Here is a 16,278-nt window from a genome sequence, read left to right as displayed (position 1 = left end):
CCTTGCGCGGCCACCCTACCGCTGCGCTCTCTCTAGCTCCCGCCGTCACCTCTCGCCTGCTCCGCAGCCTCGCTCTCGCCCCCAAACGCCCTCAGCAACGCTCCTCCCACCTTCCTCCTCGGCCGCCGTGCGACGTCCAAACGCACCCAATCATTGCCCGTCTAGCCCCTGCCGTTTGGCCAATAGGCACTTACGTCTCCGAACCTTGGACCAATAGTATGGAGCGTCTGGATCCCTTCAGCGCCCAACCAATCCCCTAGGGACCTTTCCTCTCCGGCTGGTCCCGGGTTGATAGTGCCCGCCCCCTTACGCCTGGAGGCTGCTCCTCCTCCATCTCCAAGTCGACTCCACTGGACGGCTCAGAAGGAGGGGCAGCGTGATGACGTCAGGCGGCGGAGTGAGGCTGCGGGCGCCATCTTGGGGACAAGGCGGGTAGTCGCGTGGGGGTTGAGAGGGAAAGTCGGGAAATTGAGGCACACGATTCCCCGAGGGCTAGGGCGGGGGAGTTGAGGAGCAGGAACTCCGAGGAGCGAAGGGAGAGAGTGAAGAAGCACAAGTCAGCTCAAAGAGGAGAGGAAACCAATCACAGGGAGGGAAGACAAGAGGAAATTAAGGCTCCAGATTCACTTTGTATGGAAGAGAGGAATAAAGGAAGAGGAGAAAAACGGAGGGACTCTTGAGGGAGGGGGTAGGGGAAATGTCAGAGGAAAAGCAAGAAGAGAGGGAATCTGAGGGAATGAGGAAAACCTGAAGAAAAAAGGTAACGCAGAGAGAGGCAGTTGATGTGAAGAAACGGAGGGTGTGAGTGGGGAGGGAGGTAGATGACCTACGGGTCCCCGAGTTTGCGAGTGAGTTGCCCCAACCAGAGCTGTTACAAATGTTTCTAGAGCGACTCCCTGAACCCAAGGACAGGGCAGCTGCAAGAGACTGGCTTGGATCACGCCCCGCCCCCATTTCTCTGATGAGTAACCGAGTCTCAGAGAAAGTGGTCCTTTACCTTCCTGAGGCTAAAAAGCTACCGGGGGGCTTCACACACAGAGTCAGGCCTAGGAGTGACGGTCCAGTTATAATTTTGCTATGTCATGCAATTGGTTTCTACCCAGGCGTCCTAATTTCCCACTAATCAGCGGTTCTCAACTTGTGGGTCGCGACCCCTTTGGCGGTCGAACGACCCTTTCACAGGGGTCGCCTAAGACCATCCTGCATATCAGATATTTACATGACGATTCATAACAGTAGCAACATTACAGTGATGAAGTAGCAACGAAAATAATTTTATGGTTGGGTCACAACATGAGGAACTGTATTTAAAGGGCTAGAAGGTTGAGAACCACTGCTAGATTAAACTCCCTAACACCAGGCCCATGTCATTAAAACAGGCTGGCTGGGTTGGATTGGACTGGAGTGGAATCTTGGCCCTGCCACTTCCTAGCTGTTGCTTTGGGCAAGTCATCTTCCTTGGACCTCAGTTTTCCTATCTGTGAAATGGGGATAATGGCCCCTGTCCCATATGATTGTTGTGAGGCATAGAGTAAAAGCTACGTAAGAGTTATTTTTATTATTAGGACCTCAAGTAATAATAGCTTGGAACATGTCCTGAGTGTATTGAAGCGTTCAGTATTGTGCCCGGTGCTTTCCATGTATTATGCGGTTTAATCCTCTCAACAACCCTAGAGGGAGGAGCTATTTTCACTTTACAAAAAACAAAAAAACAAATACAAAAATAAATCACACACACACACACACACACACACACACACACACACACAAACTGAAGCCCAGAGAAGTTAAGTAACTTGTCTATAATTAGGAAGAGTCGGAGCCAGGATTCCAACCCAGGAGTTAACTCCAAGGTTTTTACATTCATGATCCCCAGGCTCTACTGCCTGGCAGGTGGGACCCAGTGGCATGTTGAATGGATTAAGTGCAAGAAGTAGAGGAAAGAAGTTGGTGGGAATCAGTGAGCTCTAAAACTGGTAATCTGGGTTTTCCCTCAGGGTGAAATCACCTAGTGCCGGAGCTAGAGAGCCTGGAAGCTAGGTTCAGCCTTTGACAAGTTCTGTGCTCCTGGGCAGGTTCGCACTCCTGCTGAGGCCTCCTCTTCCCACTTAAAAATGCCAGCTAGCCGGTGTGGCTCAGTGGGTTGGTCATCCTGTGCACCGAAAGATTGCCGGTTCAATTCTCAGTCAGGGCACATGCCCAGGGTTGGGGGCTTGATCCCTGGTAGAGGGCATGCAGGAGCTAGCCAATGGATGCTTTGCTCTCACTTCCCTTCTTCTCTAAAAATCAATAAAAATGTTTAAATTGAAAAAAAAAGAAAGAAAGAAAATGCCAGCCAGCTTGGCTTGTCAGACCCCTTTCTTGCTCTGACCTGCTTGGACCTCCCAACTTATCCGGGTTGGCTAGTCCCTTCTCTTCAGATGATACAGGAGTAAACTGAGGCCTAGGTCAGTCTTCCCAGAGATGGTGGCACAGGATTAAGACTTCTGGGACAGGTTCAGTTTAGAGAGGACAAGCATTCTAAGCTGGAGTCCCTGCATAAGCAAAGGAGGTGTGTGCAAAGTTGGTGGTCCTTCAGGGTCAGATGTATGTGTCAGATGTATGTTGGGGATGCCCCACATGCCAGCTGCAGAGGGCTTCCCATGCCAGGCCAGTGTGAGTTGCCACGTGCTACATGTGCGCTCGAGGCATGCAGTCACGTGTGCTGGGGTGCTGCACGTGAGTGTGTCAGTGTCTCCTCCCCATCACGAGCAGTTGGGGCTGGTGGTGAGTCATGGACTCAGCCTTCAGCACCAACTGTCATGTTTCTTCCCCCCAAATTTCACCCCCCACCCCCACCCAGGCCTGCACCACCCACCCCGACTCCAAGATCTGTATTGCTGCTTCTCTCTTCCAGCTCCCTGCCCTGCTCAGCTCCCTCCTGAGGGGGAGGAAGTCTCCCATTTCAGTTGGCTTTGCCCTCCACCTCCCTGCCCTTTCCCACTGCCTCTCTTCAGGTGACTAGAGAATTTAGGGCCTCTACTCCCCACCCACTCATCTCCATAGGTCCCAAGGATTTCTCTATGCGTTATGGAGAATTCCCATACTCACCACCCTTCACCTCTGTGGGGGCTATTTCTATTTCTGGGGGCTTCTCCCTTTTCTCTATGGGCTGGCTGCTCCTGCCTCAGTGGGCCTCTTGTGTCTGCATCCTTATCTTTATAGGTTCCCTGGTGTCTGTGGGCCTCCTGCCCATTTCTGTGACCTTCTCTCACTCTCCTTGGCCTGCCTCCCTTCTCTGTGATGTGCTTTCTTGTTCCCATTTCTGTGGGCATCTCTTGTTCATTGCCTTCTCTCATCACTATGGACCACTCCCCATCCCTGAGGAGGGCTTTTGTTCCCATAGACCTTTCTCCATCTTCACAGGGGCTCTCTGGGTCCACAGCTGCCCTGTCTCTGAAGTCCTTTGCTTGTCACTGTGGTTTGCTTCCTTGTCTCCTTGGGCCTTTTTCTCGTTTCTCTGGGCTTTTCCCTGTCCTTGTCCTTGTGGGGTTTGTGGACCCTAGCCCAACTCCGTGGGTCTTGATGGCTCTTTTTCTGCTTCTTTTCATATTTCTTCATCCCTGTCAGCTCTCTCCCCCAGCAGCACGGCCTTCTTATTAGGTCTCCCCACCTCTCATCGGCTCCAGTGCCCAAGGGCTGCCTGGGCAGGGCGGTGGCATGGTGTGGTGGAGGGGGTGGCCTGGGGGTGGGCCCTCCATCCAATGCAGGGCCTTCTCCTCATCAGCATTCTCCTCAAGGGGGCCCCCAACCCCGACCAATACCGGCTCCCCCTCCTCTGACTCCCCTCCCTCCTCTCTTTCTGCCTGCCCCCTCTCTTTCTCCAGCCCGCCCTCCTCCCTGCTCCCTCATCTTTTTGCGGCCTCAGCCTCGGAGGGGAGAAGGAGAGGTGGCAGTGGTGGAGGCGGCAGTGGGCAGCGGTGACGGCCAGCAGCAGAGAGGCAGGCCCAGCTGGGGACCAAGAGCCGGAGGCTGATCCTCACAGGAGACCAGGAGTCGGTGGCCAGGCCCTCTCACCCAGGCCCTGCGCTGGGCACCCCCTGGGACACCCCCACCCTCCTCTGCCTTCCTCTTCCACCTGCTCCTCTCCTTCCTCCCCTCCCTGTCCTCTCCCTCCCTCCCATCTCTCCACCTTGCCTGTTCCCTTCTTGGCTCTCTGAGTCTCCCAGCATCACATCCTCCCCAGCCACTCCACTCCTCAGCCTCTCCCCACCCCCAGCATGCTTTTCCCTCGGGGGCTGAGGGCTTGAGGACTCCAGACCCTAGTCTCATCCGGCGCTGGGCCAAGGCTGGGGGGAGGGGGGAAGGGGTGGCCCCCTCCCCCCCATTAAGCCCTTCCCTCCCTCACTTCTGATGGCTGGCTTCCTTGTCTCCACCCAGTCCTCACCCCCAGTGGCCCCCCCAGGCCTGCCCGGCTAGGGGAGGGGGCAGGGGCCCTTTCCTGGGCCGGCTTCCCCCTCCCCCGGCTTTTGCCTGTGCCCCCTCCTTCCCATTTTCACCTTCCTCTCCTCCTTTCCTCTCTCCTTCCCCTCCATTTGCTCCTTCGCCCTCTCCTCTCTCCCCTTCTTTCCTCCATTTTCTCCTTTCTCCTTCCTCCCCTCCTCGGCCCACCCTCTCCTTTTTCACCTGTCCTTTCTCCCTGCTCCTGAGGAGCCCCCGTTTTGGATTAGTTGGGGCCACCACCGGAGGTGGGGGAGGGGGCCCTGTGGACTGCCCTCTCCCCCCCTCCCTGCCCCAGCCACACCACCGCCCAGTGCCAGAGCATCTCCCCGCTGTCATTTCTCGGGCCTCGAGGGAGCCCTGCCCTCCGTCCCACCAGGATCCGTAAGTGTCCGCAGGGCAGGGGTTGGGCTGGGGCCGGCCTGAGTCCTGAAGGCTGTACTTACTGCCGCTTGGTGAAGTGGGGGGATGGGGGGGGGCACATTTCTCTGCTCCTGGGACCGGCAAATACCCTCCCCCACCAGGGGCCTGCCATGTCCCCAACCTCCATTCCCCTTGGCCCTTTCTCACCCCTTCTTCTGGGTACACAGCTCACCCTTGCCCCTCAGCGTCTGGGGTCCTGAGGGGCTGACTGTGGTCTCACTCCTCCGGACTCCTGGCACGTCTCCGCCCCTGCTCTCTCCAGTCTGGCTCCACGGTGACCGGTGACCGGCTCTGCTCGCACCCACTGTTTCCTCCGTCTCCCTCTTCTTTCCTCTGAGCCTCATCCTCTCTGCCTGCCATGGACCCATCCCCATGCCATCTGGTCTCTATCTCCTGGAAAAGTCTGTTTTTGAATCTCCATTTCACGTGGCTGTGGGGCTTCTGACTCTGTCCAACTTCTCTCTTCTTTGCCGGTATCCTAACTATTTCTTGGTGTGTCTCCGTTGATCGATCTCTCTCTCTCTCTCTCTCTCTCTCCAAACTCCCCTGTCTCTTGTCTCTTCTGGAGGCTGCCATGCCAAATCTAGCCCTCTTGCCACTTCTCTCTGTCTACTTTGTGCTCTGCCTGGGCCTCTGCCCACCTGGCCTCCTCCCTCTTTAACCCTGGGCTTGGAGGCCAGCTGCCTTCTCTCACTTTTCTGCTTTCCTCCCCAGATTCACTCTGGGTGTATCCCCTTCATTGCTCACTCCTTAGCCACTGCCCCTCTCCACGGTCCACTTTGTGACTTTGTCTTTTCTTTTCCTTGATGGCCTTGCCCACAATCCCCCCAATCCTCTTCCCACTTCTCCCCTCACCCGCCCCCCTCAATGCTCCAGGTCCCCCAACGTGCCCGCAGGCACTCTGAGTGGGTGCACCTCTATGCGGACTGGCTCCCCTCCTATGGGTGCTTTGCCTGTCCCTGCCTGTGCCCCTCCAGGTCTCTCAGTCTTCCACCTCAGTTTTCCTCCCTGACTCTCACTCCCTCTCTCTACTAGTTTGAGTCTGTCTCTGTCTGTCTCTCTCAGTCTTGCACACCCCTTCTCCTATGGATCTGCTGTGTGGCTCTGACACACTTCTTTCCTCTCTTTCCAAGGAGCCCTCTTTCTTTTCAGAGGTTAGCAATTTCTTTCCTCCCCACACTTCTTGTGCCTGTTGTCATTTCTTTTGCCCCCTCTCTCACCCCGTTTGCCTTCTTACCTTTGATACCAGTATCTCACATGCCCACTTGTCTGTCTCCCTCCCCTGGCAGGACCCCCCTAATTCAGTCCCTTCTGCTCAGTTTGCTGCTGTATTTCACCTAAGTCCCTGAGCCTGGGAATTAGGCTTGCCTCCTCTTCCTCTCTCGCACCCTCTCTCTGGTCTCTGTCTCCTTTGGTGTCTCCTAGGTGATGTCTGTGTGTCCTTCTCTTTTATTTAGTCCCGGTTACTTTAGGTCTGTCTGTCTTTCTGTCTGTGACTTCTTATGCACCTGTGTCCATCTTGCGGCCCCCATCCCTGGCCCAGCGCTCTGTCTCTGTCTTTCTGCTCCCACCTGTGTCTGGCACCCTTGGGCCCCTGCCCTTTTGGCCCCTGTATCTTCCTCAGTCTTTCATCTTCTAGTCTCTGCTCCCTGATTTGCCCCAAAGTCCCTGGTGTCGCAGGATGACAGCCTCATTTCTGCCTCTCTCCCAGTCCCAGCCTCCACTTCCTTCCCTCTGAGCTCTCCTTCTGGGTCTCCCAGTCTTCCTTGCTGCTCCACTCTTGACAGGCCTTCACCTTAGATCCAAATTGCAGTCTGCAGCCCCCAGCCTGTCCAATATGCCCTTTTATACCCCCAGCCTATCTTCCCAGAAGTCCCCACAGAGAGACAGACAGACAGACAGACTTGCTGAAGGTCACATGGGAGTCTGGGGTAGAGCGGGGACTGATGGGGTCTCTTGCTGCCCTGACCTAGGTTTTCCTGGCCAGAAGGGACAGTCTGAAGTGTTCATTGTGTCTCTGCCCTCCCTAGGCAGGTTTTGTTCTGCCTTTTTACCAGCGCAAGCAAGCGCTCCTTCCTTGGAGATTGGGTGGAGTACAGGGCGACCCCAAGGCTTACCTCCCAGCAGTCTGGGCCTCACAGTAACCCTCTCCCAGAGACACCCACAGGGCATAGCCCTTGTCCAAGGGAAGTCGCACATCTGGCTCAAGTCACCCGTGCCCAGTGGTCATCTTGCAGAAGGCTGGGGTACCCACAGGAATCCCTAACTTGCTAGAGGTGGGGAACAATTGTGGGAAGCAAAGATGCACTGTCTCCCCCCAATCTTTAGCTGCCCAGAGCTGGGCAGACAGTGCACTCCCTGCCTTGCTTTCCCTTTGGCTCTCTTTGGTGGCGTCTTGAGTGGATTTGTGTCTCCATTCTCTGTCTTCCTGTTCTATTCTGTCTCTCTTGTATCTTGACTTCTCTCTCTTCTGCCTGTCCTGCCCATTCTCTCTCCATCTCCGTGTCTCCCTACCTTCCAGTCCCTTCCCTCCTTCTCTCTCCTAGTTCTCTCCTTATCTCCCTGTAACTCTCCTCCTCTATCCTCTCCATTTCTAACCCCATTTACCTGTCTTCTTATCATCTTTCTGGTCACTTGTATTTCTGCCTATATTTCCCTTTCTCCATTCCTGAGTCTTTTCATATTTCCTCCCTCTTAGCCTTTTTTTCTCTTTCTGTCTCTCTCTTCTCCCCCTCCCCCTTTTCTGTCTTTACTCTTTTAGCCCCTTAGCTGCTTTCGGTCTATCTATGTGTCTCCATGTGTGTCTCTCTCCATCTTTTCCTCTCTCTCCAAGTTTCCTAACTCCCGGATACTCTACCCTCCAGACCCCGGATGTCCTGGCCTCTCTCCCTGTGGAATTGTGGGAACCAGGGACGTCAGGAAGGTGGCAAGTGAGGCCTGGGAGGGGTTGCTTAGCAACCACTGCATCCTCTCCAGCCGGTTTCTGTTGCCTAGTAACAGCTGCCTGCCCAGAGACAAGGGCCCAAGGGCGGAATGGGTAGGGGGGTGGCACTTCTTGGTCTCCTGTGGGGTGGGGATGGTCCCTGGTATTCACCCTCACCTGAGATCCATATCATGCTTCCCTCCCATTTTGGTAGCTGTGAATATTCCTGAGCAGTGGCTCTCCCACTCAGTGCCTGAGTGCTGTGAGCGCCTCCCTAGTAGTGCTCCTGCAGTCTGAGCTTCCTTCCTAGCAATGCCCTCAGCACTGTCTTGTCAGCTTCTAATGAGGGCAGGGCCCTTCAGAGCTCACTCACAATGTCCCAGGTCCGTGGTCACCCTGTCCAGCAGTCCTCCAAAGGGGCTCAGTCTCCCCATGGTGATCCCTGCAGGTGGCGAGTGGGGGCCGCGGCAGCTGCGTCCCCATGAGGAGGGGAGGAAGATGCCGGCTGAGCTGCTGCTGCTGCTGATTGTCGCCTTTGCCAGCCCCAGCTGCCAGGTGCTCTCATCACTGCGCATGGGTGAGGCCCTGCAGCCCTGCCCCTGCCTCCTCAGAGACCCTCCCGTCGGACCCTGGGCTCCTCTTTGGGAACGCAGGCAGGCCGTTTCCTCAGGACCCAGGGATCCGGGCCTCCGCTCTCAGCTTTCCTCAGCATTGAGGAGCAGCAGTCCCCAGCTACTTCTTCCCTGGACTCAGTTCTCTTCAGCCTCAGATCCAGGAGTCCAGACCCCAGTTCCCATCCCCACTCCCACCCCAGGATCTCGGAGTCTGGTCCCCAACCCCTGTGTCCTCTCAGCTGCAATCCTGGATGATCAGACGGTGTGTGGCCGTGGTGAGCGTCTGGCCCTGGCCCTGGCCCGGGAGCAGATCAACGGGATCATCGAGGTCCCAGCCAAGGCCCGAGTGGAAGTGGACATCTTTGAGCTGCAGCGGGACAGCCAGTACGAGACCACGGACACCAGTGAGCAGGGCCTCGGGGGTGTGGGGTGAGGCTGGGCTGGCTAGTACCCCTCAGTGGGTCCCTCGGCCCCCCTACCTCCTTAGCTCGCCTTGTCCTCTTCTAGCTCCATTCGTCCCTTCCTTCATGTCAGCTCTGCCTGTCTCCCAGAGATGGTGCTGCTGGGGATGGGGATGGAGAGGGCATCAGGCCCAGTCCTGCCCTGAGGGCCTCATTTGAAAAATAAGCTTTGCCCTGGCTGGTGTTGATCAGTGGTTGGGCGTCCTCCTGTGCACCAAAAGGTCTCTGGTTTGATTCCCAGTCAGGGTACATGTCAAGATTGCGGGCTCAATCTCCAGTAGGGGTGTGTGCAGGAGGCAACCAATCAATGTTTCTCTCTCAATTGATGTTTTTCTTTCCCTTCTTCTCTCCCTCTAAAAATCAATAAAAAATGTATTTAAAAGAAAAATAAGCTTCGTAGTTGACCAAAGACACTTAGCTTCCAGGGCTGAGTAATGAGGGGCCCAGGCAATAAGGCAGGGGCCTAAGGGGCAGGGCTACTGAAGGCATTCTGGAGAAGGCTAAACTGACATTGAGCTCTGAAAGATGAACAAAATATATACGAAGAGTGATGTTGCTCAAAGTATGCCACATAGTAGGGGTGCATAAGTATTCGTTGAACACTGTGGATTGAATGAATGTCAGTTAACATGCTGGAGTTACAGACCTTTAGGAGATGCTGCCTTCAAATGTGTTTTAGACAGATTTCTTTCCTACAGGCCTTATCAGAGCATTTATTATGTTCATGTATATTTCAAATCACTGAGAGGGAGAATGAGGAGTAATGTTTCCTGGACTTTTTGACTTTTGCAGCACAGAATATAAATTGGGAGAAGCTGGGATAGAGGGTGAGGAGACAGATGGTGTTCTGGGCATGTGCTTGTAGTCTGGAGCTGGGGTGGAGGGGAGGGGGGAGTATTCAGAGCCAAGGAACAGGGTACAGGGTTACACCCATCCTGACCACCTGGACTCAGGACATGTTTAGGAGGATCATGAGAGACGACATCTGGACTAGAGTGTGACTGGGAGTGGGAGGTGAGGTTGGGCAGACTGGCAGGCCAGCTCCAGGAGGCCTGCAGTAGTCGGCTTGAAGATGTTGCCTTCACCTGTAGGCAGTGGGGACTTGTCGGTGGGTTTAGCCCAGGGAGCTGGTGAAAGTGAATCCAGAGGCTAGATTCAGGTGATCAGTGAGGAGGCTGAGTTGAGAGCCCTGAAGTAGAGCAGGGGAGGAGGAGTCGAAGAGAAGAGGATAGATGTGAGAAGATTTGAGGACAAAAAAAGAAAATTTGGTGTCTAATTGGCTATTGGAGACATATTGAAAGCAAGGGTCACATTTCCAGGTATTTGAATGGTGAGTCCTCACCAGTGTGGAAACTATAGAAGGAGCAAGTTTGGAGGAAGATAAGGCATTTAGTTTTGATGCTTTTATTTGAATGTGGCAGGGATCTCTCTGTCTTCATCTCTGGGTCCTGCTTTTCTCTAAGTTGGCTTAATTTTCAGGAATGCCCTTCCCAACTGGTGGCAGTGTGTTTCCAACAGCTCAGAACTTATATCACCAATTTAGCAAACCCAGTAATAATTGTAGCAGAAGACCTGGGGAAGGGTCCCCAAGGCCTGGTGTGAGCCCGTTTCAGCCTCCGAACCAATCACAGTGGCCAGGACGATATGGTTCTGTAATCCTGGGTCAGGTGACAATCGATCCTGGGAACCACGGGGCTTCCCTGAGGAAAAGTCAGGGTTCTGCCTTGAGAATGGGCATTGGGCAGCCATAGCAACAGCTTCTACTTTCGAGGCTTGAGATGCACACATGTTTAAGGGGAAAGAATGTGGAAGAAAGTAGAGCAAGCAAATGCCACAGAAGCATGGTGTTTGGGGTGCAGAGGGTAGGGGGGACCTTGGCCACGGGTTCGGGGTGGAAGGGGTGTTGGATGCACCTAAGGTTGTAGCATGGTTGGAAAGGCTGAGGAAAATGCAGGCCGAGTGACCTGGCACTGGATCTGCAGCCAGAAGAGGCCCCTGGTATTTCCTCTTCCTCTCTTTGTTTTTCTCTGGTTTGACCTGTCTCTCTGTTGCCATTTCTCCCTGTCTCTCTCTGTCTGTGCCCCTCCCTAGGATGGCAGGGATTGGGCCCTTGGATCCCCATGGTGGAGGAGTGTCAGTTCCACTCCTGGGCTGGGGTGGTTCCCTGGTGGTGGGGATGGGGAGGAGGGAAAGGGTCCTTGACTCTGTGGTCTCTTCCTACCCCTCACAGTGTGTCAGATCCTGCCTAAGGGGGTCGTGTCTGTCCTGGGGCCTTCCTCCAGCCCTGCATCTGCTTCCACCGTGAGCCATATCTGTGGGGAGAAGGAGGTGAGGCAGGGTGCGGGTCCCGGGGAGGTGAGGATGGGGAGGAGGGAGCAGGATAGAAGCAAAAGCTCCTTCTCTGTCCAGATCCCCCACATCAAGGTGGGTCCCGAGGAGACGCCTCGCCTCCAGTACCTTCGTTTTGCATCTGTCAGCCTGTACCCCAGTAACGAGGATGTCAGCCTGGCGGTCTCCCGAATCCTCAAGTCCTTCAACTACCCCTCGGCCAGCCTCATCTGCGCCAAGGCCGAGTGTGAGGGAGGAAACTGGACATTTCGTTTTCTGTTCCCCAAACTCCCTTCCCAAGTGATCTAGTCTCCCACAGTCATCAGTGCCCCCTGGTTGGAACGATCTCTTGGTCCCCACTATACCTTCCCCTTCAGGAACCCAGAGCTCTGGTTCCACTGAGCCCTCCCCCCACTTCCTGAAGGGACCATTTAGCCCACAGATAGTATGAAGCACCTGCCAGATGCAAGGCCCCTGCTCAGCATGGCCCCTGACTTCAGGGAGCTCCGAGCCAGTGGAGGACACAGTGGTTGAGCAACTGTGATATGGAGTGACACGTGCTGTGTTAGGAGTTAAGCAGGGGCTGTTGAAGCACAAAGTCTGGAAGGTTTGGAGCCTGAATCCCCAAGAAAGGGACATCGCAGCTGGGCCTGAAGGGTGGGGGTAGGGGGACCATGTTCTGAGGGCATGGCAAGCCAAGTTGCGACTGAGGGAGTGTGGCCCCTTTCAGAGGCTCAAAGTCATTCCCTGCGGCAGGAGTATAGGAGCACGAGGCAGGACCTTGTGTCCATCTTATCCTGAAGATGGTGAAGGTTCCCACATAGGGTGGGGTGAGGGACAGGAGAGTGACATGAGAGGTGGCAGGGAGACCAGCGAGAGGCAGAGGACATGGTGCTGGTTAGGACCCAGGTGGGGCCGTGGGATGGACAGACCACAGATTTGAGAAGAGTCGTGAGGGAGGAGAGAGGGCAGGGTCATGAATTGTGACCAGGTCCTGTCGAGGAGGAGGAGAGAGTCATTCGGGGGCACAGTTGGGTTGGAGGTCTGTGAGACATTTAGGTGGAGATGTTGGAGAAGCTGTGGGTCTGTGGGTGTGCAGCTGGAGAGAGAGGGTATGCTCAGAAACCTCCAGGAAGAATTCCTGTCTCAAAGGGTGTTTATTGAACACCTGCTATGTGCCAGGCGTTTTGCTTGATATTAAGGATATGGCAATGTGCAAGCCAGCCGGAATCCCTGCCCTTATCAAACTTACATTCTAAAGGGAGGAGCTAGGCAATGAACATAAATGAGGACGTTGTTTAGTCAGAAGGGAAAAGTCCTGTGAACAAACAGGTGAGGGACTGGGCGTGCTGGAATGAGGGGGCAGTCTGAAATGGAATGCTGGGTGTGGGAGTCATCGAGGGCGTGATATTTAGTGAGGATCTGAAGGTGGATCTGGGAGAAGCGTGTTCCAGGCAGAGGGAACAGCAAGTGCAAAGGCCACAGGATAGTGTGAGACATGGAGGACACCTGTGTGGCCGGGAAGAGGGAGTGACGGGGAGATGAGGTCAGGAGAGAATGAGGGTGAGCAGATGGAGGCGGGCCTTGCAGACGTTGGCCTTCGCTCTGAATGAACGAGAAGCTGTTAGAAGATTTGGAGCAGAGAAGGGACACGTCTGCTTTCCATGGTTCTGGCTGCAGAGTAGGGAACAGACTCTGGGGGCAAGTTTGGCTGTTGTAACAGGCAAGAGATGACACTGGCTTGGGTCAGGGCAGTGATGGTGGGGTATGCAGTCGATGGGTTTAATGTCTTTTGAAGGTAGATTGGGTGTGGGTGTGAGAGAGAGAGGAGGCCAGGCTGCTGTCTAGGGTTTTTGGCCTGAGAGACTGGCAAGCTGGAGTTGTTCACCGACTTGGGAGACATGCTGGTTTGGGCAAGAAGAGCAGAATGTGGCTTTGCACGTGTGAAGTGGGAGATGCCTGTCACACATATCAGTGGGGGCAGAAGGTGGCAGGAGGAAGGCCTCTGGCAGTCGGGAGGAAGTGCAGGTTGGGGTTTTAATTTGGGAGGACCCTGGTCCAGTACCCCAAGACAGCCAGCTGCACTCTGGACAGACAGCTGCCCATCTCCTGAGTGCACCCTCATCCTCTCCCCAGTTCCCCCATGGTGGTGAGGAGGAGGGAGTGTTCGCCCCATGTCAGGCACATGGAGGGGCTCTAATCCAGGACTGAACCCACCCCCAGGCCTGTTGCGGTTGGAGGAGCTGGTTCGAGGCTTCCTCATCTCCAAGGAGACGCTGTCAGTGAGGATGCTGGATGACAGCCGGGACCCCACGCCGCTGCTCAAGGAGATCCGTGATGACAAGGTGTCCACCATTATCATCGACGCCAATGCCTCCATCTCCCACCTCATCCTCCGTAAGGTGGGTCCCCTGTCTCTGCTTCCCTATGGGGTCAGACACAGAAACATGGGGGACAGAGCACATAGCCTAGTGCCCGTAGGCCTCGGTGGTCACATGGGGTATGGAGACCTGCTTCCTGTGTGCAGAGATAATCAGGAAGATTGTCCCTCGGCTCGGGTGTTCCCCAGTTGCAGCCCTCGTTGGACTCTGGACAGTTGCCTCCCCTCCCTGTGAACAGCTGCTGCCTCAGTGGGTTGTAGTGAGGGATAATGAGTGAGTGGTAGGGAAAGTTCATGGGACCCTGCCTGGCCCAGACTACGGGGAGCTTCCTAGTATCCTTACGAAGTGCGTGTTCTGCTGTATATTGAGGCACTTTGCACGTATTCTTTAGTTTGGCTCTCACCCACCCTGTGGGCACGTGTGATGATCATTTGTGGATGACGAAGCTGGGGTTCCTGCGGGGAACGGTCTGCCTCAAGGCCACCCAGGAGAGGCCATGTCAGATGCTGGCCCGCCACATGCTGTCCACCAGTGACCCACATTCATTCATCATTCATTGCTTCCCTGCTCTTAATTTTTCCTCATAATCTAACCTGTATTATTTATTTTTCCCCAGTTTTTATTTTTAAAAATATATTTTTATTGATTTCAGAGAGGAAGGAAGAGGGAGAAAGAGTTAGAGACATCAATGATGAGAGAGAACCATTGATCAGCTGCCTCCTGCACGCCCCCCACTGGGGATCGAGCCCACAACCCGGGCATGTGCCCTTGACCGGAATCGAACCTGGAACCCTTCAGTCCTCAGGTCGACACTCTATCCACTGAGCCAAACTGGCTAGGGCTTTCTCCAGTTTTTAAAAAATTAAAACCGTATGTCACTGCTGATTGTAGCTTATAGGAAGAGGTGTGGACAGCACCCATAGGCTCTGGAGGCAGGGTGGCTTATAGGAAAGATTATGCTCAGGTAGCAGGCCTGGGCCGGAGACCTGGCCCTCCCCGTGTGAGCCCAGGGACCTGTGGTCACTTTCCTCTTGAGCCTGTCCATCCCTGTCGTGGAATGGGCTATAACCCATATGATCACAGCTCTTGACACTCAGGCAATACAAGCTGGTGCTGGTTAAAGTTCTAATGTCCATTGCGGGCAGGATTGGGCATTCCTGGCCTGGTCTTCTAGCTTTGTTCTCCTCAGGGGCTGTGAGAAAAGGGGCTCAAAACATGACTCTTAGAGCCATATTGGCTGCCTTTGCTGCAAAGGGCTTTTAAAGGTGGCGGGGGTAGTTTATCTGACCTGGGACCAGGCTGAGCCTTACAAGTGAGCAGCCCAAACCTGGCGTGGGCAGCCTGGGCATTAAGGTTAAGGTTGTCCTCCCCACCTGCCCTGTTTCTGAGGTGTCCCTGTGCCTGTCTCCAGAGGGCAGCCTTTTAAGTGACCTAATGAGGGGCGCTGGCATTCAAGGCGCCTACATCCCACCTGGGCTACCAGTCAGCAGGGTTGGACGCGAGGGATCAAGGTCTCCCCCTGCCCACATGTGTCTTCTTCCTGCCTCTCTCTATCTCTGGGTGTTTCTTACTGTATTTCCCACGGGGTGCCTTCTCGCCAGGCTTGTCTCTAAATATCTCTTTCCCTCTCGGTTTCTCCCCATTTCTGCTTCTCTGGTCGCCTCTTTTCCTGCCGGTGTTCTCCAGGCCTCAGAGCTAGGCATGATCTCAGCATTTTACAAGTACATCCTCACCACCATGGTGCGTACCCCCAGCAGCCCCTGTGACCCCATTCCCTCCCATGATATCTGCACCAGTGGTGCCTGGCCCCGGGCCTCACCCTTCTTCTCGTCCCAGGACTTCCCCATCCTGCACCTGGACGGGATCGTGGAGGACTCCTCCAACATCCTGGGCTTCTCCATGTTCAACACCTCGCACCCCTTCTACCCGGAGTTTGTGCGCAGCCTCAACATGTCCTGGAGAGAGAACTGCGAAGCCAGCACCTACCCGGGCCCTGCGGTGAGCACGCCCCCTCGCCCCCGCACACAGACACTCTGCACACAGATACTCTGGGCCCCTTCAAATCTCTGCCAGTTGGTGCTCAGAGCCTCTGGTGCTTCCACTCACTTCCCGAATACCTGCCATGCAGCCTCACTCTGAGATAAGTCTGACCTGTCCTCCTCTCCACCTCCCATGGTGCAGCAGCCACACTGGTCTCCAGGTGCCTCTGCCGCCCCAGCACATGCGCACCTCAGGGCCTGTGCATCGCTTCCTCATCACCAAGTCATTGCTCAAATGTCCCCTTAGTTGTGAGACCTTCCTTGGTCCCATTTAAAATATGGGAAACTCCCCACGATATAGCCCCCTTCCCTGCTGTATTTTCCTCCATAGCACCTGTCTTTGCTTATCTAATTACCATGTGGCTTGCTCTATATTTTGCTTAGATATAGATACACATACATGATTTAAGTTCCTTGAGGGCAGGGCTTTCTCTCTGTTCACCATTATATACCAGCACCTAAGACAGCCCGGCTCAGAGTAGGTTTCTGATAATATATGCTGAATAAATGCAAACAAACAAAAGATGCATATTTATGTGTGTTTGCTCACAGACATCTAGTCATATACCAAGATACTGAGACAGTCCTGCGTGCACAGAAACTCACGGATACCGAGCCATGCAGTCGGAT

At 54.7% G+C, this 16,278-nt stretch overlaps 2 protein-coding genes across 2 annotated transcripts in view; one reads left to right on the top strand and one right to left on the bottom strand.

The window, feature by feature from the left end:
* Positions 1-6,805, bottom strand: part of ZNF574 (zinc finger protein 574) — a 12,007-nt gene extending 5,202 nt beyond the window's left edge. The window contains exon 1 of the mRNA XM_005883887.2: positions 5,075-6,805. Within this exon, the coding sequence (XP_005883949.1) occupies positions 5,075-5,276 (202 nt within the window). The 5' untranslated portion in view covers positions 5,277-6,805. The remainder of the gene's footprint in view (positions 1-5,074) is intronic.
* Positions 4,621-16,278, top strand: part of GRIK5 (glutamate receptor, ionotropic, kainate 5) — a 49,931-nt gene continuing 38,273 nt past the window's right edge. Inside the window, exons 1-8 of the mRNA XM_014531438.1 lie at positions 4,621-4,863; positions 8,274-8,402; positions 8,679-8,843; positions 11,131-11,228; positions 11,310-11,475; positions 13,452-13,630; positions 15,296-15,349; positions 15,446-15,607. Of these exons, the coding sequence (XP_014386924.1) occupies positions 8,324-8,402; positions 8,679-8,843; positions 11,131-11,228; positions 11,310-11,475; positions 13,452-13,630; positions 15,296-15,349; positions 15,446-15,607 (903 nt within the window). The 5' untranslated portion in view covers positions 4,621-4,863; positions 8,274-8,323. The remainder of the gene's footprint in view (positions 4,864-8,273; positions 8,403-8,678; positions 8,844-11,130; positions 11,229-11,309; positions 11,476-13,451; positions 13,631-15,295; positions 15,350-15,445; positions 15,608-16,278) is intronic.

Source organism: Myotis brandtii, unplaced genomic scaffold (assembly GCF_000412655.1).
Source record: "Myotis brandtii unplaced genomic scaffold, ASM41265v1 scaffold803, whole genome shotgun sequence".
In the NCBI taxonomy this organism is placed as follows: Eukaryota; Metazoa; Chordata; class Mammalia; order Chiroptera; family Vespertilionidae; genus Myotis; species Myotis brandtii.
Note: the sequence above shows the minus strand (reverse complement) of the source record. Positions and strands in the feature narration are given on the sequence as shown.